At 43.9% G+C, this 24,758-nt stretch overlaps 1 protein-coding gene across 1 annotated transcript; it reads left to right on the top strand.

Moving 5' to 3' along the window:
• The first annotated feature begins 16,387 nt into the window (after window positions 1-16,387).
• On the top strand, window positions 16,388-18,378 carry LOC149985195 (uncharacterized). The gene is made up of 2 exons (XM_090205856.1): window positions 16,388-16,766; window positions 18,212-18,378. Exons 1-2 carry the CDS (start codon window positions 16,499-16,501, stop codon window positions 18,340-18,342), a joined length of 399 nt encoding a protein of 132 aa, XP_090061982.1. The 5' UTR covers window positions 16,388-16,498; the 3' UTR covers window positions 18,343-18,378.
• The last annotated feature ends 6,380 nt before the right edge of the window (window positions 18,379-24,758 follow it).

Consider the following 24,758-nt stretch of genomic DNA (forward strand, 5'->3'; position numbering starts at 1 on the left):
CCAAGATGACCGACAACAAAACCACAGTTCCATAAGCCACATACCCAACCCAAGCAGTTGACGCCCCCCACCCCCAACAATCCCTAGCCACACCCTATAGAGGGCCCCCTCAGATCAGGCCTATGCCCCTTCTGCCCCCACATGCACCCCATCCCTGCAGCAAGGACCTCAACATGACAGCCACACACATGCCTAGGCCGTGAGCAGAGAAACAGGCCCAACCCCCACTAATACACCAGCCCAAGCACCATCCTGCAACCTAAGAGGCATGTACCAGATGCTTAGCATGCTCTGCTCACACCTAATGGTCCAAGCCTAAACCACACAAATAACAACACTGGAAACTATGAAACACAATGCTTGAGCCCTACCCTCTTCAGCATTTATATAAATGAATTGGAGAGGGCTCTAGAACAGTCTGAAGCACCCGGCCTCACCCAACTAGACTCTGAAGTCAAATGTTTACTGTTTGCAGATGATAGATGAACTCAGCAAAAAAAGAAACATCCTCGCACTGTCAACTGCGTTTATTTTCAGCAAACTTAACATGTGTAAATATTTGTATGAACATAATATTCAACAACTGAGACATAAACTGAACAAGTTCCACAGACATGTAACTAACAGAAATGAAATGTGTCCCTGAACAAAGGGGGGTTCAAATCAAAAGTAACAGTCAGTATCTGGTGTGGCCACAAGCTGCATTAAGTACTGCAGTGCATCTCCTCCTCATGGACTGCACCAGATTTGCCAGTTCTTGCTGTGAGATGTTACCCCACTCTTCCACCAAGGCACCTGCAAGTTCCCGGACATTTCTGGGGGGAATGGCCCTAGCCCTCACCCTCCGATCCAACAGGTCCGAAACGTGCTCAATGTGATTGAGATCTGGGCTCTTCGCTGGCCATGGCAGAACACTGACATTCCTGTCTTGCAGGAAATCACGCACAGAACGAACAGTATGGCTGGTGGCATTGCCATGCTGGGGGGTCATGTCAGGATGAGACTGCAGGAAGGGTAGCACATGAGGGAGGAGGATGTCTTCCCTGTAACGCACAGAGTTGAGATTGCCTGCAATGACAACAAGCTCAGTCCGATGATGCTATGACACACCAACCCAGACCATGACGGACCCTCCACCTCCAAAACGATCCCGCTCCAGAGTACAGGCCTTGGTGTAACGCTTATTCCTTCGACAATAAATGCGAATCCGACCATCACCCCTGGTGAGACAAAACCGCAACTTGTCAGTGAAGAGCACTTTTTTCCAGTCCTGTCTGGTCCAGTGATGGTGGGTTTGTGCCCATTGGCAATGTTTTTGGTGAGGACCTGCCTTACAACAGGCCTACAAGCCCCCAGTCCAGCCTCTCTCAGCCTATTGCGGACTGTCTGAGCACTGATGGAGGGATTGTGCGTTCCTGGTTTTAACTCGGGCAGTTGATGTTGCAATTCTGTACCTGTCCTGCAGGTGTGATGTTCAGATGTACCAATCAGGTGTCAAACCTGTTTCCCTGTAGCACTGTCTTAGGCATCTCACAATACGGACATTGCAATTTATTGCCCTGGCCACATCTGCAGTCCTCATGCCTCCTTGTAGCAAGGCACTGGGCATCTTTCTTTTGGTGTTTTTCAGAGTCAGCAGAAAGGCCTCTTTAGTGTCCTAAGTTTTCATAACTGTGACCTTAATTACCTAACGTCTGTAAGCTGTTAGTGTCTTAACGACCATTCCATAGATGCATGTTCATTAATTGTTTTTGGGTCATTGAACAAGCATAAGAAACAGTGTTTAAACCCTTTACAATGAAGATCTGTGAAGTCATTTGGAATTTTACAAATTATCTTTGAAAGACAGGGTCCTGAAAAAGAGACGTGTCTTTTTTTGCTGAGTTTAGATAGATATATTACATTACCAAAAGTATGTGGACACCTGCTCCTCTCATTCCAAAATCATGGGCATTAATATGGAGTTGGTACCCCCTTTGCTGCCACAACAGCCTCCACTCTTCTGGGAAAACTTTCCAATAGATGTTGGAAAATTGGTGCGGGGACTTGCTTCCATTCAGCCGCAAGAGCATTAGTGAGGTCGGGCACTGATGTTGGGCGATTAGGCTGGCACGCAGTCTGCGTTCTAATTCATCCCAAAGGGGTTCGATGGGGTTGAAGTCAGGGCTCTGTGCAGGCCGGTCAAATTCTTCCACATCGAACTGTTTCCACAAAGTTGGAAGTACAGAATCGTTTGGAATGTCAAGGGGCCTAGCCCGAACCATGAAAAACAGCCCCAGACCATTATTCCTCATCCACCAAACTTTACAGTTTGCACTATGCATTCGGGCAGGTAGCGGTCTCCTGGCATCCACCAAACCCAGATTCGTCCGTTGGAATGTCAGATTGTGAAGCGTGATTCATCACTCCAGATAAAGAGTTTCCCCTGCTCCAGAGTAAAATGGCGGCGAGCTTTACACCATTCCAGCCAACACTTTGCATTGCGCATGGTGATCTTAGGCTTGTGTGCGGCTGCTCGACCATGGAAACCCATTTCATGAAACTCCCAATGAACAGTTATTGTGCTGACCGTTGCTTCCAGAGGCAGTTTGGAACTTGGAGTGTTGCAGGCAATTTTTACTCACTATGCACTTCAACACTCCACGTTCCCCTTCTGTGAGCCTACCACTTTGTGGCTGAGCCGTTTCCACTTCACAATAACAGCACTTACAGTTGACCGGGGAATTTTAGCAGGGCAGAAATAGTTGGAAAGGTGGCATCCTATGACGGTGCTATGTTAAAAATCACTGAGCACTTCAGTATGGCCATTCTACTGCCAATGTTAACTATGGAGATTGCATGGCTGTGTTCTCGATTTATACACCTGTCAGCAACGGGTGTGGCTGAAATAGCAGAATCCACTCATTTGAAGGGGTGTCCACATACTTTTGTATATACAGTGCCTTGCGAAAGTATTCGGCCCCCTTGAACTTTGCGACCTTTTGCCACATTTCAGGCTTCAAACATAAAGATATAAAACTGTATTTTTTTGTGAAGAATCAACAACAAGTGGGACACAATCATGAAGTGGAACGACATTTATTTGATATTTCAAACTTTTTTAACAAATCAAAAACTGAAAAATTGGGCGTGAAAAATTATTCAGCCCCTTTACTTTCAGTGCAGCAAACTCTCTCCAGAAGTTCAGTGAGGATCTCTGAATGATCCAATGTTGACCTAAATGACTAATGATGATAAATACAATCCACCTGTGTGTAATCAAGTCTCCGTATAAATGCACCTGCACTGTGATAGTCTCAGAGGTCCGTTAAAAGCGCAGAGAGCATCATGAAGAACAAGGAACACACCAGGCAGGTCCGAGATACTGTTGTGAAGAAGTTTAAAGCCGGATTTGGATACAAAAAGATTTCCCAAGCTTTAAACATCCCAAGGAGCACTGTGCAAGCGATAATATTGAAATGGAAGGAGTATCAGACCACTGCAAATCTACCAAGACCTGGCCGTCCCTCTAAACTTTCAGCTCATACAAGGAGAAGACTGATCAGAGATGCAGCCAAGAGGCCCATGATCACTCTGGATGAACTGCAGAGATCTACAGCTGAGGTGGGAGACTCTGTCCATAGGCCCAACAATCAGTCGTATATTGCACAAATCTGGCCTTTATGGAAGAGTGGCAAGAAGAAAGCCATTTCTTAAAGATATCCATAAAAGTGTCGTTTAAAGTTTGCCACAAGCCACCTGGGAGACACACCAAACATGTGGAAGAAGGTGCTCTGGTCAGATGAAACCAAAATTGAACTTTTTGGCAACAATGCAAAACGTTATGTTTGGCGTGAAAGCAACACAGCTGAACACACCATCCCCACTGTCATACATAGTGGTGGCAGCATCATGGTTTGGGCCTGCTTTTCTTCAGCAGGGACAGGGAAGATGGTTAAAATTGATGGGTAGATGGATGGAGCCAAATACAGGACCATTCTGGAAGAACCTGATGGAGTCTGCAAAAGACCTGAGAATGGGACTGAGATTTGTCTTCCAACAAGACAATGATCCAAAACATAAAGCAAAATCTACAATGGACTGGTTCAAAAATAAACATATCCAGGTGTTAGAATGGCCAAGTCAAAGTCCAGACCTGAATCCAATCGAGAATCTGTGGAAAGAACTGAAAACTGCTGTTCACAAATGCTCTCCATCCAACCTCACTGAGCTCGAGCTGTTTTGCAAGGAGGAATGGGAAAAAAATTCAGTCTCTCGATGTGCAAAACTGATAGAGACATACCCCAAGCGACTTACAGCTGTAATCGCAGCAAAAGGTGGCGCTACAAAGTATTAACTTAAGGGGGCTGAATAATTTTGCACACCCAATTTTTCAGTTTTTGATTTGTTAAAAAAGTTTGAAATATCCAATAAATGTCGTTCCACTTCATGATTGTGTCCCACTTGTTGTTGTTTCTTCACAAAAAAATACAGTTTTATATCTTTATGTTTGAAGCCTGAAATGTGGCAAAAGGTCGCAAAGTTCAAGGGGGCCGAATACTTTCGCAAGGCACTGTATATCTAGGATCAGCTTGCCCTCCATTGGTGCATTTTTAGTCACTAACCCCGCCCACTTGTCATGTCACCTGATCTAGCCTAGCTTTACTTTGCGGTTCAGTATTTGCAAACAAACATTAGCCCGTTTGGTAAAATACATAGCACAATTTTGTTATTTTCCTACAGGTTCTTTAGCAATTAGTCCCACCTGGCTGAGATGCAATGTCGTCGTGGGGACAAGCTGGCTAACTGTTATTAGCTAGCTAGCTAACATTAGCCTCATTCAGTTTAATTCTAGCTATCTTAACTAGCTAGATAAGCTAGGGACAGCAAGCACAATTGCAGTTTATCGATGGCAATTTGAATGCCCAGAGATACCGTGACGAGATCCTGAGGCCTATTGTCATGCTATTCATCCGCCGCCATCACCACATTTCAGCATAATGCATGTTGCAAGGATCTGTAAACAATTCCTGGAAGCTGAAAATGTTGCAGTTCTTCCATGGCCTACATACTGCATACCATACATGTCGCCCATTGAGCATGTTTCAGTATGATTGCTCTGGATTGACTTGTACAAACAGCATGTTCCAGTTCCTGTCAATATCCAGCAACTTCGCACAGCCATTGAAGAGGAGTGGGACAACTTTCCACAGGCCACAATCAACAGCCTGATCAACTCTTTGCAAAGGAGATGTCGTGCTGCGTGAGGCAAATGGTCACACCAGATACTGACTGGTTTTCTCATACACGGCCAACTTTCTTTTAAGGTATCGGTGACCAACAGATGCATATCTGTATTCCCAGTCTTGTGAAATCCATAGATTAGGGCCTAATGAATTTCTTTATAATGACTGATTTCCTTATGAACTGTAACTCAGTAAAATCTTAGAAATTGTTGCATGTTTTATTTGTTTTGTGTGTGTAGTATGGTGCATATGTCTTTGCCATTGTGAGGTGGCAGAACGGAGTATTCTGGTTGGGGTGTAGTGTTTAGCATAGCCTGAAGGTAGGGAGGGGCAGTTCCTCTTGCTGCTCCTTAGGCAAGCACCATGGTCTTGTAGTGGTTGCGAGCTTAGACTGGAAACCAGTGGAGTGTTCGGAGGAGCGGGTGACACAACCGAGTTTAGGAAGGTTGAACACAAGGATTGCTGCAGCGTTCTGGATAAGTTTCAGGGGTTTGATGGCACTAGTGGGGAGCCCAGCCAACAGTGAGTTGCAGTAGTCCAGATGAGAGATGACAAAGGCCTGGAGTAGGACCTGCGCAGCTTCCTGTGTGAGGTGGTGTCGTACGAGGAGCTGGAGCGAGTCACTGCTTTGATGTTTGCAGAGAGCGACAGGGTGTTGTCCAAGGTCACGCCAAGGTTATTTGCACTCTGGGAGGGGGCCACTGGAGTTGCCAACTGTAATGGAGAGGTCTTGTTGCGGGCAGGCCTTCGCCGGGAGGAAGAGCAGCTCCGTTTTGTTGAGCTTAAGGTGATGTGCCGAAGTCCAAGCTAAGATATCTGCCAGGCACGCAGGTGCGTTTCGACACCTGGTTGTCAGGGGGGATAATTGTTTTTATGGTCATCCACATAGCAATGATAGAAGAGGCCGTGTGAGGATATGACAGGCGAGTAGGGTTAGGGTTAAGAAGATGGTTCTGAGAGGGATAGCGAGGGACTGCTCTCTGTGAAGGGACACTGTCATAGGGGTCGATGTTGGTCTCTTGAGGGGCTCTGGACATTTTGAAGTAAGAAGGGGTGCAGCCAGTGGTCAGGGATGAGAAATGGAAGACTGTCTCCAGAGATGATCGGGATGAGGGGTTGGGGTCGATCGGGCAGTTTGTCGGGTGGCTGGACCACACTAGTCTCAGGATTTCATCTGGATAGAGAGGGGAGAAAGAGGTCAATGTGTGTTGTAGTTTTGTGTGAGTGGGACCAGTGGACTCTAGCTGAGTGAATGAGGAGCAGATGTCGTCAACCTTTTTTTTTCCAAAGTGGTTGACCAAGTCATCCCCAAAGGTTCGGAGTGGAGGATTGAGGGAGGAAGGTGGGAGTTTCTTGGGGTTCGAGGCAGAAGCTTGTGATAGAAAGTGGCTTTAGCAAAGTATACAGAAGAGAATGTAGAGCGGAGGGAGTGAAGGGATAATAGGTCTTCTGGAAGTTTAGTTTTCCTTAAAATTCGCTCTGCTGTCCGCAGCCCTTTTCTGTAAGCTTCCAATGAGTCACTCACCCACTGGGCACACACTGGTTGATCAATGTTGGTTCCACATCATTATTAACAATTTTGGAGCTTAGGGCACCAGGTATTCCCAGGCAGTCTCCCATCCCAGTGGGTGAGTGACTAACCAGGACCGACTCTGAACAGGTGTGTTCAGGGTGGTATGGCCACCAGCTTATTTTTTTAACTTAGCTTTCTCCCCGAATTAGGCCCCTTGGCTCATCTCTGCGGCGACTCAATGGGCTCGAAGGTCGAGTCATGCGTCCTCTGAAACATGACCTGCCTGGCCGCCTACTTATCAAATTGCTCGCTTAACATGGATGTCAACCGTACCAATGTGTCGGAGGAAACACTGTTCGACTGATGACCGTTATAAGCTTGCAGGCGCCCGGCCCTGCCACAAGGTGTCTCTAGAGCACAATGAGCCAAGGAATGCCCCACCGGCCAAACCCTCCCCTACCCCGGACGGCGCTGGGACAATTCTGTGCCCTCCTATGGGACTCCCGGTCACATCCAGTTGTGACACAGCCTGTGATCGAACCCCAGGTTGTGGTGGCACCTCAGCACTTCATTGCAGTGCTTTTGACCTCTGCGCCATCCAGGACCTTTGTCATTGAAATGACTTGATTCAATGTTGAATTGCTGTCTGTGCCCAGTGGGCAGCCAGAAAGGGGAGGGGACAGTGAGTCATAGGATGCAGAGTAGGAGGGGGGCAGAGCAATGATTCAGATGGTACATGACCATCACTTCATGCATGAATGTGTTACTCTTTCAGTTATGAGGAGTTAGACCAACAGCATGACTACTCCGGTAACAACGTGGACTATGAAGGATATCAACAAAATGGTAAGCTCACATTTCTCTTATGTGGTTTATCAACGAAATGTGTTTATTTGTCAAGAACTGGTTTAGAAAATCTTTTCTCACCCCTCAGCTTCTCTCAAGGTTTTACAATCCAGCTGACAACCGTAGTGCCCTCTACCAGCGGTTCTACAAGCAACTTCACAAGGCACCTGCTGGCTGTGTGGTCCTGTCTGTGAGCAACCAGAGCATGCGAGTACCTCACCTTCAAGCAAATAGGGAATAGCCATGGGTATTTATGCTTTTGCAAATTTTCTTTGCCCTTGTTGTAAATGGAGTTGGGTGTTTTGTTTCTCCAGGAGTGAGGATGAAGATTTCAGTAATTGTGGTGATTGTGTGTGTGAAGAGGAATGAAAAGACCCCTACTCCTGTTGGATCACTTTTGTGGGAGTTTAACAGTAATAGTCAAGAATACCTACAATGCCTTCAGAAAGTATTCATACCCCTTGACTTATTCCACATTTTGTTGTTACAGCCTCTATTCAAAATGTATTAAACATTTTCCTCATCAATCTACCCACAATATCCCAGAATGACAAAGTGAAAACATGTTTTTAAAATTGTTGCTTATTTATTGAGAATGAAAAACTGATATATAATTTACATAAGTATTCACGGCCCTGCGTCAATACATGTTAGAATCGCCTTTTGCATTTACACCTGTGATTCTTTCTGGGTACGTCTAAGAGCTTTGAACACCTGGATTGTACAACATTTGCTCACTATTCTTTTCAAAATTCTTCAAGATTTTGGTGGTTGATGAATGCTAGACAACCATTTTAATGTCTTGCCATAGATTTTCTAGCATATTTTAAGTCAACTGTAACTAGGCCACTCAGGAACATTCACTATCTTCGGTGTAGATTTGACCTTGTGTTTCAGGTTATTGTTCTGCTGAAAGGGGAATTAATCTCCCAGTGTCTGGTGGAAAGCAGACTGAACCAGGTTTTCTTCTTGGATTTTGCCTGTGCTTAGCTCCATTTCTATTCTGAAAAACTCCCGAGTCCTTAACGATTACAAGCATACCCATAACATGATTCAGCCAGCACAATGCTAGAAAATATGGAATGGTACTCAGTAATGTGTTGTGTTGGATTTGCCCCAAACATAACACTTTCTATTCAAGGTCAAAAGTTAATTGCTTTGCCACATTCTTTGCAGTATTACTTTAGTGCCTTGTTGCACACACAATGCATGTTTTGAAATATTTTTATTCTGGTCTGGCTTCCTCCTTTTCACTCTGTCAACTACTTTGCTGTCGCCCTTAACTCACCTGATTACTTAATCAAGGGCTATGTATAATTAGTTGAATCGGGTGTGCTAGCTCTGAAATAGTTGAAATACATGAAACGCCCGGGGATCCCCGAGGACAGGTTGGGAGAATCACTGATCTGAATGGTTAAAGTGCTACCACTCAATTACACGCTACCCATGTCTTTCTCTCCAGGTTGGCTGGAAAATGTAAGATCTATTTTTAGGAACAGCCTCCCTGTTTTCCTCACAAAATGAGAATGAGAATCTTCTCATGCATCCATTTCATCTCTCTTCCTAAAAAAATATATAGAAGACAATACAAATCTAAATTGCACCCATTTAAACCTGAGACTAACTAACGCTATAGTTAGGGATTGTTCGATTTCCCATAATATGCCAGCTTGATGTTTTGTTGAAGATGCATATTTCATTGATTTCTTGACATGCCCATCAGTAACGTTAATTCAGACATTCACCACAGACACTCTACAGAACAAATCGACGGCAACAAGAGTTATGAAAACTAAAAATCTCTTGGAGTAAAAACATGTCAATTCATGCAATGCATGTTCTACTTTTCTGTTCTACTTGTTCTTATTACACTCTGGGGGAAAAAAATATTTTCTTTCATCCTCTTCCTGTTCAATCTCAAGGTCTGACAAGCGAATATTGTTCCCATTTGCCGAGCCTATGTAGCGTTGAAATGCATGTCTATTTAACTATTCAACTAGACAAACCTGGGATATTTCATGGAGTGGGATGAATGAGTTGTACTTTAAACTCACAAAACTGAATTGAATGGAGACTGAAGATCTATTGACCTATGGCAGTTTTTGTTTTCCTCACAGTCACTGAGATTATTTTCGTACATAAATTTGAACTTTCTCTCCATTAAAAAAAGACAATACGAATCCATATGGCTTCCATTGAAGATACCATACAAATTTAAACTGCTTCCATTAAAGAACTGTTAAGTCTCTGTAGAGCTTATACACTCAAAACAATCTGCATTTTCAAATAGAAGTTCTGGTAACCTTTTATTGTAACGTTAGGTTTTAATTTTGTACAGCCTGCTTCATTTTTTTATTTCACCTTTATTTAACCAGGTAGGCAAGTTGAGAACAAGTTCTCATTTACAATTGCGACCTGGCCAAGATAAAGCAAACCGGTTCGACACATACAACGACACAGAGTTACACATGGAGTAAAACAAACATACAGTCAATAATACCGTATAAACAAGTCTATATACGATGTGAGCAAATGAGGTGAGATAAGGGAGGTAAAGGCAAAAAAAAGGCCATGGTGTCAAAGTAAATACAATATAGCAAGTAAAACACTGGAATGGTAGATTTGCAGTGGAAGAATGTGCAAAGTAGAAATAAAAATAATGGGGTGCAAAGGAGCAAAAATAAATAATAAAATAAATACAGTAGGGAAAGAGGTAGTTGTTTGGGCTAAATTATAGGTGGGCTATGTCCAGGTGCAGTAATATGTGAGCTGCTCTGACAGTTGGTGCTTAAAGCTAGTGAGAGAGCTAAGTGTTTCCAGTTTCAGAGATTTTTGTAGTTCGTTCCAGTCATTGGCAGCAGAGAACTGGAAGGAGAGATATACCTGCTGGAGCGTGTGCTACAGGTGGAGCGTGTGCTACAGGTGGGTGCTGCTATGGTGACCAGCGAGCTGAGAAACGGGGGGACTTTACCTAGCAGGGTCTTGTAGATGACATGGAGCCAGTGGGTTTGGCGACGAGTATGAAGCGAGGGCCAGCCAACGAGCGCGTACAGGTCGCAATGGTGGGTAGTATATGGGGCTTTGGTGACAAAACGGATTGCACTGTGATAGACTGCATCCAATTTGCTGAGTAGGGTATTAGAGGCTATTTTGTAAATGACATCGCCGAAGTCGAGGATTGGTAGGATGGTCAGTTTTACAAGGGTATGTTTGGCAGCATGAGTGAAGGATGCTTTGTTGCGAAATAGGAAGCCAATTCTAGATTTAACTTTGGATTGGAGATGTTTGATGTGGGTCTGGAAGGAGAGTTTACAGTCTAACCAGACACCTAGGTATTTGTAGTTGTCCACGTATTCCAAGTCAGAGCCGTCCAGAGTAGTGATGTTGGACAGGCGAGCAGGTGCAGGCAGCGATTGGTTGAAGAGCATCCATTTAGTTTTACTTGTATTTAAGAGCAATTGGAAGGCCACGGAAGGAGAGTTGTATGGCATTGAAGCTTGCCTGGAGGGTTGTTAACACAGTGTCCAAAGAAGGGCCAGAAGTATACAGAATGGTGTCGTCTGCGTAGAGGTGGATCAGAGACTCACCAGCAGCAAGAGTGGCATCATTGATGTATACAGAGAAGAGAGTCGGTCCTTGTGGCACCCCCATAGAGACTACCAGAGGTCCGGACAGCAGACCCTCCGATTTGACACACTGAACTCTATCAGATAAGTAGTTGGTGAACCAGGCGAGGCAATCATTTGAGAAACCAAGGCTGTCGAGTCTGCCGATGAGGATGTGGTGATTGACAGAGTCGAAAGCCTTGGTCAGATCAATGAATACAGCTGCACAGTAATGTTTCTTATCGATGGCGGTTAAAATATCGTTTAGGACCTTGAGCGTGGCTGAGGTGCACCCATGACCAGCTCTGAAACCAGATTGCATAGCAGAGAAGGTATGGTGAGATTCAAAATGGTCGGTAATCTGTTTGTTGACTTGGCTTTCGAAGACCTTAGAAAGGCAGGGTAGGATAGATATAGGTCTGTAGCAGTTTGGGTCAAGAGTGTCCCCCCCCTTTGAAGAGGGGGGTGACCGCAGCTACTTTCCAATCTTTGGGAATCTCAGACGACGTGAAAGAGAGGTTGAACAGGCTAGTAATAGGGGTGGCAACAATTTCGGCAGATCATTTTAGAATGAAAGGGTCCAGATTGTCTAGCCCGGCTGATTTGTAGGGGTCCAGATTTTGCAGCTCTTTCAGAACATCAGCTGACTGGATTTGGGAGAAGGAGAAATGGGGAAGGCTTGGGCGAGTTGTTGTGGGGGGTGCAGTGATGTTGACCGGGGTAGGAGTAGCCAGGTGGAAAGCATGGCCAGCCGTAGAAAAATGCTTATTGAAGTTCTCAATTATAGTGGATTTATCAGTGGTGACAGTGTTTCCTATCTTCAGTGCAGTGGGCAGCTGGGAAGAGGTGTTCTTATTCTCCATGGACTTTACAGTGTCCCAGAACTTTTTTGAGTTAGTGTTGCAGGAAGCAAATTTCTGCTTGAAAAAGCTAGCCTTGGTTTTTCTAACTGCCTGTGTATAATGGTTTCTAGCTTCCCTGAACAGCTGCATATCACGGGGGCTGTTCGATGCTAATGCAGAACGCCATAGGATGTTTTTATGTTGGTTAAGGGCAGTCAGGTCTGGGGAGAACCAAGGGCTATATCTGTTCCTGGTTCTACATTTATTGAATGGGGCATGCTTATTTAAGATGGTTAGGAAGGCATTTAAAAAAAATAACCAGGCATCCTCTACTGACGGGATGAGATCAATATCCCGGCCAGTATACTCCGGCCAGGTCGATTAGAAAGGCCTGCTCGCATGTGCTATGAAGTTGTATGTTCTCTCAATGTTAAATACTGTAAACCCGAATATCCTATTCAATGACATCTTTACACTGTTAACTCATCTTGGTACATGTGGACAAAAATGTATGCATACTGTATTTTGAAATTGTCACCCCTCCCAAAAAGCATTGCTGAGCAGGAAAGACCTACATACTGACTCTGGTGCCAAAGGTTTTGTAGAGAAATTGAATAGGTGCAATGTTAATCAACAATAGTCTGTGTTAATGAAGCAGAGGTTTAAGTTGTATTAGTCGTATGTACGGGGTACACATGGTGTACACTGTCCAATGAAATGTTTACGTGCAGGTTCCTTCTGGACAATGCAACAACAATAAGAAAAGATAAGAATACGATCATGAAGTAAATGGCTCAGTAAAATTGATTAAACGTTCATCACAAGTATTGCTATGATATGTGCCTGTTGTGGGCTTCAAGAGACCTCACTGTCCCACCCTCCTCAACATATTCTATATTACTCACAGTAGACAAGTGGTTTGAATGACAATTGTAACTGGTCAGTATATGCTGTTCGTGCTCTTTCAGCACTGTGGTAAGATGTTTAAGAACACACAAACGATAAGCATGTTTACAATAAATGCACATCAGCAAATAACGAACTCACAGCTTTATTGAATCAACCTATCACATCCATTTTTACAATATTAGGCCTATGGTTAAATCAAGCTATCCTGCTCTTCACTGGTCACTTAACTACAACTTGATAAGGATTACGATTCAGTTTAGGTGTGAAAAGTTAAGTTGTCTTCGTGTGGTTGTTGACTCCAGGCCTGGACATGCTGCTGCAGAGCTGCTCCTCACACATCATGTCTGTGTACCCCTCGGTCTGTGTGCAGAAGTCAATAACCAGCTTTCTTCTCTTCTTTCAAAGGGATTACCCCAAATCGATAGGTCACTGTTTGCAGGACCGCGGCCTCTCCATGGAAATGATTTACCTGCAAGCGGAGTCGGGCTTGACCCGGGCCCTACAAGATCTCCGCTCCGACGGTTCCCCCTTATGTATTCTCGTCGAATAGACCAATGTAGCTCTGTCCTCGTGCACAGTAATCATATTTTCAGAATCCCGCAAGTAAGTCCCCACAGTCACCTGCCCCCTTTTAACAAAGCAATTACAATGCATCTATAAAAGAACAATAATACCCGAAACCAAACATTCCTGATAATGATCGTAAATAGAGACAATTTGAGGGCAAAGAACATGACATGTTTCCATGGCGATTTAGTTCCGTTCTGTGGTTGTCCTCAGAACTCAGTGGTTCACAGTTAAGGCCGCCTCATCAAAGGCTCTCACATTATACTTCCATAAATAGCTTTATTCACCAAAATATGAATTTAGGTTTGAAATAATTCACACACATATGCAGTCACGCTTGATATAAATCCCCAGGAAATGTCAAACTAACAAAGAGGGTGACAATGACCATTCTTAAATTGTATTTGGCTTATACAATTATAAATAGCTTCTTAGAGGCGTACCATACAGCTTAGAAATATCTGAATTAGCTCTAGGTTTACCTTTTTTAATAAAAAATATTTAGTGCAGGGGCGTGAAGTCATATTCAATTGTTGAACGAGAATCATCCGTGAAAAAGGAAGATCCTGTTTTGTGTACACTGAATGTGGCCAAAACATCCACTTACCAGTTGACAAGTAACTTTACAGCTTCCAAAGGTTCCAAAAAATGCTAATTATGTATCATGTCCCTTTCATTTAGTGGTGCCATTTTATTATAACATATGTCATATACAGTGCATTTGGAAAAGTATTCAGACCCAATTACTTTTTCCACATTTTACAGCCTTATTCTAAAATGGATTTAATACATCCCCCCCCCCCTCCCCCCTCGATCTACACACCATACCCCATAATGAAAAAGTGAAGAAATGCTATGCGTCTTAAACTTGAACTCAGGTATCGTGTTTCCATTGATCATCTTTGATGTTTCTACAACTGTCTATATAAGGTCCCACAGTTGAAAGTGCATGTCAGAGCAAAAACCAAGCCATGAGTTCAAAGGAATTGTCCGTAGCGCTCCAAGACAGAATTGTGTCGAGGCACAGATCTGGGGATGGGTACAAAAGCATTTCTGCAACATTCAAATCCAATTTTATTGGTCACGTGTGCCAAATCCAACAGGTGTAGTAGACCTTACAGTGAAATGCTTACTTACACGCCCTTAACCAACGATGCAGTTAAGAAAATACCTACAGTTTTTTCCTTTTTAAGTAAGAGATAAGAAAAACAAAGAATTGAAGGTCCCCAAGAACACAGTGGCTTCCATCATTCTTAAATTGAAGAAGTTTGGAACCACCAAGACTCTTCCTAGAGTTGGTTGCCCGGCCAAACTGAGAAATCGGGGGAGAAGGGCCTTGGTCAGGGAGGTTGTCCTTCTGGAAGGTTCCACCATCTCCACAGAGGAACTCTAGAGCTCTGTCAGAGTGACCATCGGGTTCTTGGTCACCTCCTTGATGAAAGCCCTTCTTCCCCGATTGCTCAGTTTGGCCGGGCGGCCAACTCTAGGAAGAGTCTCGGTGGTTCCAAACTTCTTCCATTTAAGAATGATGGAGGCCACTGTGTTCTTGGGGGCCTTCAATGCTGCAGATACCCTTCCCCAGATCTGTGCCTCGACACAATCCTGTCTCGAAGCTCTACGGACAATTCATTTGACCTCATTGCTTGGTTTTTGCTCTGACATGCACTCAACTGTGGGACCTTATATAGACAGGTTTGTGCCTATCCAAATCATGTCCAATCAATTTAATTGACCACAGGTGGACTCCAAGCAAGTTGTAGAAACATCTCAAGGGTGATCAATGGAAACAGGATGCAGCTGAGCTCAAATTCAAGTCTCCTAGCAAAGGGCCTGAATACTCATGTAAAATAAAGTATTTCTGTTATTTTTTATACTTCAGTAAAAATGTCTAAACCTGTTTTCACTTTGTCGTTACAGGGTATTGTGTGTAGGGGGGGGGGGGGGGGGGGGATGTAACACAATGTGGAATAAGTCAAGGGGTCTGAATGTACTGTATAAACTGAAGCTCTTTTATAAGAACTGGGCTATATAATCATGAACAACAGCCTATAAGGAGGAATTTCTTAATTATGAACAAATACTTTTTAAAAGTAGTTTAAGACCTTCAAAAAAGTTATACTAATTATTCTCTTAAAATATTTGGATTTCGTTTTGCTATCCACTACATCCGTACCTGCTTTAAAAATATGCCATTGTTAAAGGCCTAGCTAGAGCATCAAATTTTATGTATATCCTAAACTCACAAATAATCTTCAAAGATGCCCTTATTTCATCTACCTAAAACAAAGATATCCTTTAAACAATATTTCAAATAATATATCTGTACATTGAAATAACAAAATAATGTATAGTATTTCAGTGGATTTTCATTTTGTGATATCTGCAGGTACAAATGATTTAACATGGCAATTCTGACATTTTGCTTTGCAATTTTCCATTTCTGTCGAGTTTGTCACATTGCGCTGATGGGAAAGATTGACGTGGGTTAATTTGAACCATATGTCATAAAGGTGCAGTGATTGGTTAAAATTGTGGGCCCTCTTTTTGTAATGAGGTTCTGACACTTATGCGGTAGCCTAATATTTTGGTGATTTTACTGTTTTATGAGATAATAGTGCGGTGATCGGTCAAATTTGCAAGCCCTCACGTAATATGCGGGGAGTTTTAAGTAAATGTATGACATTTTTTATTTTTTGTTGATTTATTATAGAGTACAAAATCTGTTTTGAACACATGCTTTGCACAGACATACATCACATCATTCCCAATCTACTGCAAATCTTCCAATAAATTGCATGAAGCTTTCAGTGAAAAAAAACAACAGGCAATCACTATTGTCATGCATTGAATTTTCACTTGACCCCAAAATTAAACCCCATATAAAGAGAAACCGGAAGAAGTGGAACATAACAGAGCAAAGCAAAGTATGATTATCTTGTATAATATTTTTACTTTGACCTTCAAACCCTTCTTCTTCTAGTCCATCGCAACATGCCCAAGGACCATGCCATGGACTTTGTGATGGCGGAGAATGGCCGTGGGCTTGGGAAGCGGATGCAGCAGAAGGAGCCTGCAGAAACGGGGGCGCGGGCGGTCGAGCTTGTGGATGACTACCTAGAAAGGGAGAAGGTGGAGAAGCATGCTGTGCCCTCTGACACCCGCCAGCTGCTCTTCTTCCTGGCCGATGGAGTCCACCTGTACCCTGAGGAGCTGAGCACCATTGCAGAGTATCTCCACAACCGCCAGGACCATCTGCAAGGTGCAGCCACACAACCATAGTGTACATATGCACAGTACAGTCTTTTTATTTAGGACAGCGAATGATACACTACATGACCCAAAGTATGTGGAAACTTGCTCATCGAACATCTCATTCCAAATTCATTGGCATTAATATGGAGTTGGTGCCTCCTTTGCTGCTATAGTATCCTTCACTCTTCTAGTAAGGCTTTCCAATAGCTGTTGGAACATTGCTGCGGGGACTTGAGTCCATTCAGCCACAAGCATTATTGAGGTAAGGCGATTAGGCCTGGCTCGCAGTTGGCATTCCAATTCCTCCCAAGGTGTTCGATGGGGTAGAGGTCAGTTTCTGTGCAGGCCAGGCAAGTTCTAACACACAATCTCTAAAAACCATTGCTGTATGGACCTCGCTTTGTGCATTGTCATGATGAAACAGGAAAGGGCCTTGCCAAACAGTTGCTATAAAGTTGGAAGCACAGAATCATCTAGAATGTCATTGTATGCTGTAGCATTAATATTTCCTTTCAGTGGAACTAAGGAGCCTGACCCCAAAACAGCCCCAGACCATTATTCCTCCTCCACCAAACTTTACAGTTGGCACTATGCATTCGGACAGGTAGTGTTCTCCTGGAATCCTCCAAGCTCAGATTTGTCTGTCGGACTGCCAGATGGTGAAGCGTGATTCATCACTACAGAGAACACGTTTCACCTGCGCCATAGTCCAATGGCAGAGAGCTTTACACCACTCCAGCCAACACTTGGCATTGTGCATGGTGATCTTAAGCTTATGTGTGGCTGCTCGGCCATGGAAACACATTTCATAACACTCCAGGCGAACAGTTCCTGTGCTGACGTGCTTCCAGAGGCAGTTTGGAACTGGTAAACCGAGGACAGACTGTTTTTACACGCTACGCGCTTCAGCACTCAGGGATCCCGTTCTGTGAGCTTGTGTGGTCTACCACTTCGCGGCTGAGCCATTGTTGCTCCTAGACGTTTCCACTTCCCAATAACAGCACTTACAGTTGACCGGAGCAGCTCTAGCAGGGCAGAAATTTGACGAACTGACTTGTTGGAAAGGTGGCATCCTATGACGGTGCCACTTTGAAAGTCACTGAGCTCTTTAGCAAGGCCATTCTACTGCCAATGTTTGTCTATGGAGATTGCATGGCTGTGTGCTCAACTTTATACACCTGTCAGCATCGGGTGTGACTGAAATAGCTGAATCCACTAATTTGAAGGGGTGTCCACATTACTTTTTGTAAATATAGTGTATATCCTTATTTGCTAATACTTAATGTGATTATTGCTTGTCTCTAACTACACCATGCATTGTCATTATGTAGTGGAGATGTTGTATTCTTAGACTATCCTAGAAAAGTGACAATGCTGAGTTATAGTAACTGTATTTTTAGGATATCATACTCTCCTATATTGTTTTTTTCTGTTTTGTTCTCTTTCTCTCAGCCACGTCCACTGAGACATCTGATGGCCCCCTTCCTGAGAGAACGAAGATGTTGCCTCCTGGTTTAGGGAAACCCCCACCGCTGCTTCCCACCTCCTCAGCCCTCGTGGCAGAGAGACACCTCCTGGGATGAGAGAGCACTCTGCTACCCCCCTCATGACTTCTCCAGGTAAATAACTGTTCTAAAACTAGAAATGTTCTGCAGGACAAATGGGCATTATATGGCAAATGTCTAAAATCAGACTCATGAGTCACTTGTCATGGCTATAATTGTATAGGTTAGCCTCACTTCCATTAAAATGAAATGTAAGCGTCTTAAAGAGGAAACGCACCAGAGGGATTTAGAAGTGGGTGGCCGTCCTATCGGCTCAGACCACAGAACACTGGCCGTCCTATCGCCTCAGACCACAGAACACTGGCCGTCCTATCGCCTCAGACCACAGAACACTGGCCGTCCTATCGCCTCAGACCACAGAACATTGGCCGTCCTATCGCCTCAGACCACAGAACACTGGCCGTCCTATCGGCTCAGACCACAGAACACTGGCCGTCCTATCGCCTCAGACCACAGAACACTGGCCGTCCTATCGGCTCAGACCACAGAATACTGGCCGTCCTATCCCCTTAGACCACAGAACACTGGCCGTCCTATCGCCTCAGACCACAGAACACTGGCCGTCCTATCGCCTCCTTCCACAGAATACTGGCCGTCCTATCGCCTCAGACCACAGAACACTGGCCGTCCTATCGCCTCAGACCACAGAACACTGGCCGTCCTATCGCCTCAGACCACAGAACACTGGCCGTCCTATCGCCTCAGACCACAGAACACTGGCCGTCCTATCGCCTCGGACCACAGAACAATGGCCGTCCTATCGCCACGGACCACAGAACACTGGCCGTCCTATCGCCACGGACCACAGAACACTGGCCGTCCTATCGCCTCGGACCACAGAACACTGGCCGTCCTATCGCCACGGACCATAGAAAACTGACCGCCATGTTCTTTTCATTTCTTGATTTTTCTTTCTACATGTTGAATTGCCACTGTTCTTCAACACCCAGCAGGTAATTGACTGCACGGCGTATGTTCGTTATGGCGTGTCTTCCCTCTTTGTGTCAGCAACACACAATACAAAACAGCAACGTTGATGTAACATGTCAATGTCCACAATTGTTATCCAACCATGTTCCTCTCTCCTGTCTGATCAGGTGGTCTCCCTAACACACCCAGGCGCTGAGAGAACATCATCTCTAGAACACCATGGACAGACGGCAGAAAGCATCAGGACTCATTGTCATACTGACCTGAGGAGTGGGATCTCCTTCAGCTCAGTGCCCTCAGCTGCCCCCTCAGGAACCCACACTAGCACTCCTCATCCAGAGCAATGTGTTGATAGAGGATCCATAGTTCAGCAAGCTGAAATGGAATATTGTGAGTTGCCTTTGACTATTTGGGAGTTCACAGCTCAATATTTATGAGTGTGAGTTGACCCACTACTATGTTCAGGAGCCAGTCAGAACAAATGATCAGATTCTTTGTTTTATATTTGTCTGTTTTTGTCTTTCTTTTAACTGGAAATTGTCTGTAAAATGTTATGCCGGTAATACATAACACAATAAAGGCTAAACAAGCCAAAATATCTATACTAATTTCCTCATAAAAGCAAGCATCTTCATGCATCAATCTTCTCTCATAACTTTGGCTGCTGTCTCCCTCAGTCAGAATGGCCTGTCTTTCCATCCCAGATTTGCCCTATGCTTAGGAGGATATGATGCCAGTATGCTAGCGATTCAAGATAATCATGATATCCCGTGAATGTGTTAAATATGAAGGTGCTCTGAACATTGTAACATCCTGAGGCATTAACTTACCTAGTTCTCACAAAATACATTTTTACAATGTAAGTATTTGGTAATACTGGAATGAGCTGTTCTGAATAACAGCTTTTAATTCTGCTTCTTAGGCTCTGTATTGAAAATCAAAGTTTATTGTCTGTGTTCACAGATTTGCAGACGTTATCGCAGGTGCAGCGAAATGCTTGTAACAGGCATTTTATTAGAAGAAAACAAATTCCATTTGAACTTTTTCAGTAGGTCTGAGAAATGAATGTACTTTTCGAGAACTTTCATGTTAATTCCTTTTCTTGTATCTTTTCCCATGATCAAATAATATTTTTACCACATTATACACAGTGTTTAGGACAGTATAGACAGTGTTGCTAAGCATTAGCTGGTATCGGTTCTCTATTAAAAAACCTCAATATGACATGCCCATCCAAAAAAAGAAGTTATAACCCAAACTCAGCACGAAAAGATATATCCTCTCACTGTCTGTCAACTGCATTTATTTTCAGCATACTTAACGTGTAAATATTTGTATGAACATAAGATTCAACAACAGACATAAACTGAACAACTTCCACAGACATGTGACTAACAGAAATTGAATAATGTGTCCCTGAACAAAAGGGGGGGTCAAAATCAAAAGTAACAGTGCATCTCCTCCTCATGGACTGCACCGGATGAGCCAGTTCTTGCTGTGAGATGTTACCCCACTCTTCCACCAAGGCACCTGCAAGTTCCCAGACATTTCTGGGCAGAATGGCCCTAGCCCTCACCCTCTGATCCGACAGGTCCCAGACGTGCTCAATGGGATTGAAATGCGGGCTCTTTGCTGGCCATGGCAGAACACTGACATTCCTGTCTTGCAGGAAATCACACACAGAATGAGCAATAAGGCTGGTGGCATTGTCATGCTGGAGGGTTATGTTAGGATGAGCCTGCAGGAAGGGTACCACATGAGGGAGGAGGATGTCTTCCCTGTATTGCACAGCTTTGAGACTGCCTGCAATGACCAAGAGCTCAGTTCGACAATGCTGTGACACACCGCCCCAGACCATGACGGACCCTCCACCTCCCAATTGATCCCACTCCATAGTACAGGCCTTGGTGTAACGCTCATTCCTTCTACGATAAACGCGAATCCGACCATCACCCCTGGTGAGACAAAACCGCGATTCGTCAGTGAAGAGCACTTTTTGCCAGTCCTGTCTGGACCAGCGACGGTGGGTTTGTGCCCATAGGCGATGTTGTTGCCGGTGATGTCTGGTGAGGACCTGCCTTACAACAGGCCTACAAGCCTTCAGTCCAGCCTCTATTAGCCAATTGCGGACTGTCTGAGCACTGATGGAGGGATTGTGCGTTCCTGGTATAAGTCAAGCAGTTGTTGTTGCCATCTGTACCTGTCCCGCAGGTGTGATATTCGGATGTACCGATCCTGTGCAGGTGTTGTTACACGTGGTCTGCCACTGCGAGGACGTTCAACTGTTCGTCCCGTCTCCCTGTAGCGCTGTCTTATGCGTCTCACAGTACGGGCATTGCAATTTATTGCCCTGGCCACATCTGCAGTCCTCATACCTCCTTGCAGCATGCCTAAGGCACGTTCACGCAGATGAGTAGGGACCCTGGGCATCTTTCTTTTGGTGTTTTTCAGAGTCAGTAGAAAGGCATCTTTAGTGTCCTAAGTTTTCATAACTGTGACCTTAATTGCCTACCGTCTGTAAGCTGTTAGTGTCTTAAACAACCGTTCCACAGATGCATGTTCATTTATTGTTTATGGTTCATTGAACAAGCATGGGAAACAGTGTTTAAACCCTTTACGATGAAGATCTGTGAAGTTATTTTGATTTTTACAAATTATCTTTGAAAGACAGGGACCTGAAAAAGGGACGTTTGTCAAACATGGATGAGATCAAATGTATCTTTTCCAACCTTAGGCAGTGAGTGATACGTTGTAAAATCAATCCATTTTTTACCACTAGATGGTGCTATAGAGCCATTCAACTTTTATTTTTGAAACCACTGCATCGCCAATATCAAATGTTTAGTCTTCTCTGAAATGAAAAGGCTAAAATCTATTATATCAGATGTCCCAGTTGAAATGTTTTCATTGCTGTTTTGCCACAGGCCTGTAATATTTTTCATTATTTTCTTTCTTAGTAATTTTTTGTTCTGTATTAGTTTAAGTGGAAGAAGCACTGAACTCATAATTGAGATTACAGGGAAACAATCTTGTTACTGAAAATGCTCTGCAACAGATAAAGGTGCCAGACTTTTTGAGAATGAAATCAACTTCTCTTCAATTCTATTTTCATCCATTTCATGTTGTGCACCATGGCAACTGTGTTATGTTTTGATTCTGTGGTATCAAAAAGTGTATTAATACGTACCCAGTCTGAACACCATTGAGGCTTACATGAGGACATAGGCAATAAATATTGTTTCCCGATATAACAGTAATGATGGCTCTATTCAAAGTTTGAATCCAATAAGTTTACTTTCAGAAAATGTCTATCTGTGCTGAGAAACAATGCTATTGTTGGCTGAGATAGAGACTGTATGTGTATTTCCAGTACACTGTCGGTTGTACATTGCTGAAGAACAAGTTGGGGGGAAAAATCTACTACTGTTTGTTCTCATTTGGCTGTGTGTATTGCAGGATGCACACGGTCATGGTTGGATTAGAGTTAGTGTCTGTTGGTGGTAGGGTGTGATTGTGGTGTGAGTTTAGGAGTTAGTCGTGTGATCGTGGCACACAGATTCCGTGTGACTGTATGAGTGGGTGGACATGTGTGGCCAGGCATGTTCACCAGTTGTTTGTCTCCAATTCCTGATCACAGGCCCTCGGCTGCAGCTGTGAAGAATCCATCGACTCTCAAAGTATTAGCGAAATGTTAATGCTTAATTTCACCAGCTGAGAAATGTTGATTGGAGCTTTGTGGGAGAAGGGAAAAACAAGCTATGAAGCAGAGGAATGGCTAGACTGAAAGATGGATAATCAGATTGACGAATCAACTGCTTAAATACAAAAAAAAATGCGCACATACCTCCAACTTTTAACCCATGTTTTTGCACATGTAAGCCTACATACAGGAAGCAATCATGTTGAGAACAGATTTTTTTTGTTGCACAGGAGGGCCCTCCCCTGAAGCCTACATATACTTTCCACTCCTGAGTTCACAATTGGATATCAATCAAAATGTATCACTATGACTATTCCTGGCACCGTTGTGTCAGAATTCACAGGATCTGATCTGCAGTTGTCTCTTAATGGGACGTGTTTCTTCGTTACCTTTACCCCACATTGGGCCTGTGTGTGCTGCTGTGAATGAGATCTTCATTAGGATCCTCCAGTCCCCCCCCCCCTGCCATTGCCACGGATGAGTGCCAGGTAGGCACTCTAACAGCCAAACATGTTGATAATTAGACCCCTGTTATTGGAAGGTGTTATCACAACCATTAACATTATAATGTGTGGGTATCTATAAGGGGTGGGGTTGATTGATTTGGGGTAGGTAGCTTTGTTTGTCGAGATTGATGCCCCTTACTCATTTACAGTGCCTTGCGAAAGTATTCGGCCCCCTTGAACTTTGCGACCTTTTGCCACATTTCAGGCTTCAAACATAAAGATATAAAACTGTATTTTTTTGTGAAGAATCAACAACAAGTGGGACACAATCATGAAGTGGAACGACATTTACTGGATATTTCAAACTTTTTTAACAAATCAAAAACTGAAAAATTGGGCGTGCAAAATTATTCAGCCCCTTTACTTTCAGTGCAGCAAACTCTCTCCAGAAGTTCAGTGAGGATCTCTGAATGATCCAATGTTGACCTAAATGACTAATGATGATAAATGCAATCCACCTGTGTGTAATCAAGTCTCCGTATAAATGCACCTGCACTGTGATAGTCTCAGAGGTCCGTTAAAAGCGCAGAGAGCATCATGAAGAACAAGGAACACACCAGGCAGGTCCGAGATACTGTTGTGAAGAAGTTTAATGCCGGATTTGGATACAAAAAGATTTCCCAAGCTTTAAACATCCCAAGGAGCACTGTGCAAGCGATAATATTGAAATGGAAGGAGTATCAGACCACTGCAAATCTACCAAGACCTGGCCGTCCCTCTAAACTTTCAGCTCATACAAGGAGAAGACTGATCAGAGATGCAGCCAAGAGGCCCATGATCACTCTGGATGAACTGCAGAGATCTACAGCTGAGGTGGGAGACTCTGTCCATAGGACAACAATCAGTCGTATATTGCACAAATCTGGCCTTTATGGAAGAGTGGCAAGAAGAAAGCCATTTATTAAAGATATCCATAAAAAGTGTCGTTTAAAGTTTGCCACAGGCCACCTGGGAGACACACCAAACATGTGGAAGAAGGTGCTCTGGTCAGATGAAACCAAAATGTAACTTTTTGGCAACAATGCAAAACGTTATGTTTGGCGTAAAAGCAACACAGCTGAACACACCATCCCCACTGTCAAACATGATGGTGGCAGCATCATGGTTTGGGCCTGCTTTTCTTCAGCAGGGACAGGGAAGATGGTTAAAATTGATGGGAAGATGGATGGAGCCAAATACAGGACCATTCTGGAAGAAAACCTGATGGAGTCTGCAAAAGACCTGAGACTGGGACGGAGATTTGTCTTCCAACAAGACAATGATCCAAAACATAAAGCAAAATCTACAATGGACTGGTT

The sequence above is a fragment of the Oncorhynchus mykiss genome, chromosome 2 (genome assembly GCF_057628025.1).
Source record: "Oncorhynchus mykiss isolate SJ-2025 chromosome 2, ASM5762802v1, whole genome shotgun sequence".
NCBI classification, from domain to species: domain Eukaryota; kingdom Metazoa; phylum Chordata; class Actinopteri; order Salmoniformes; family Salmonidae; genus Oncorhynchus; species Oncorhynchus mykiss.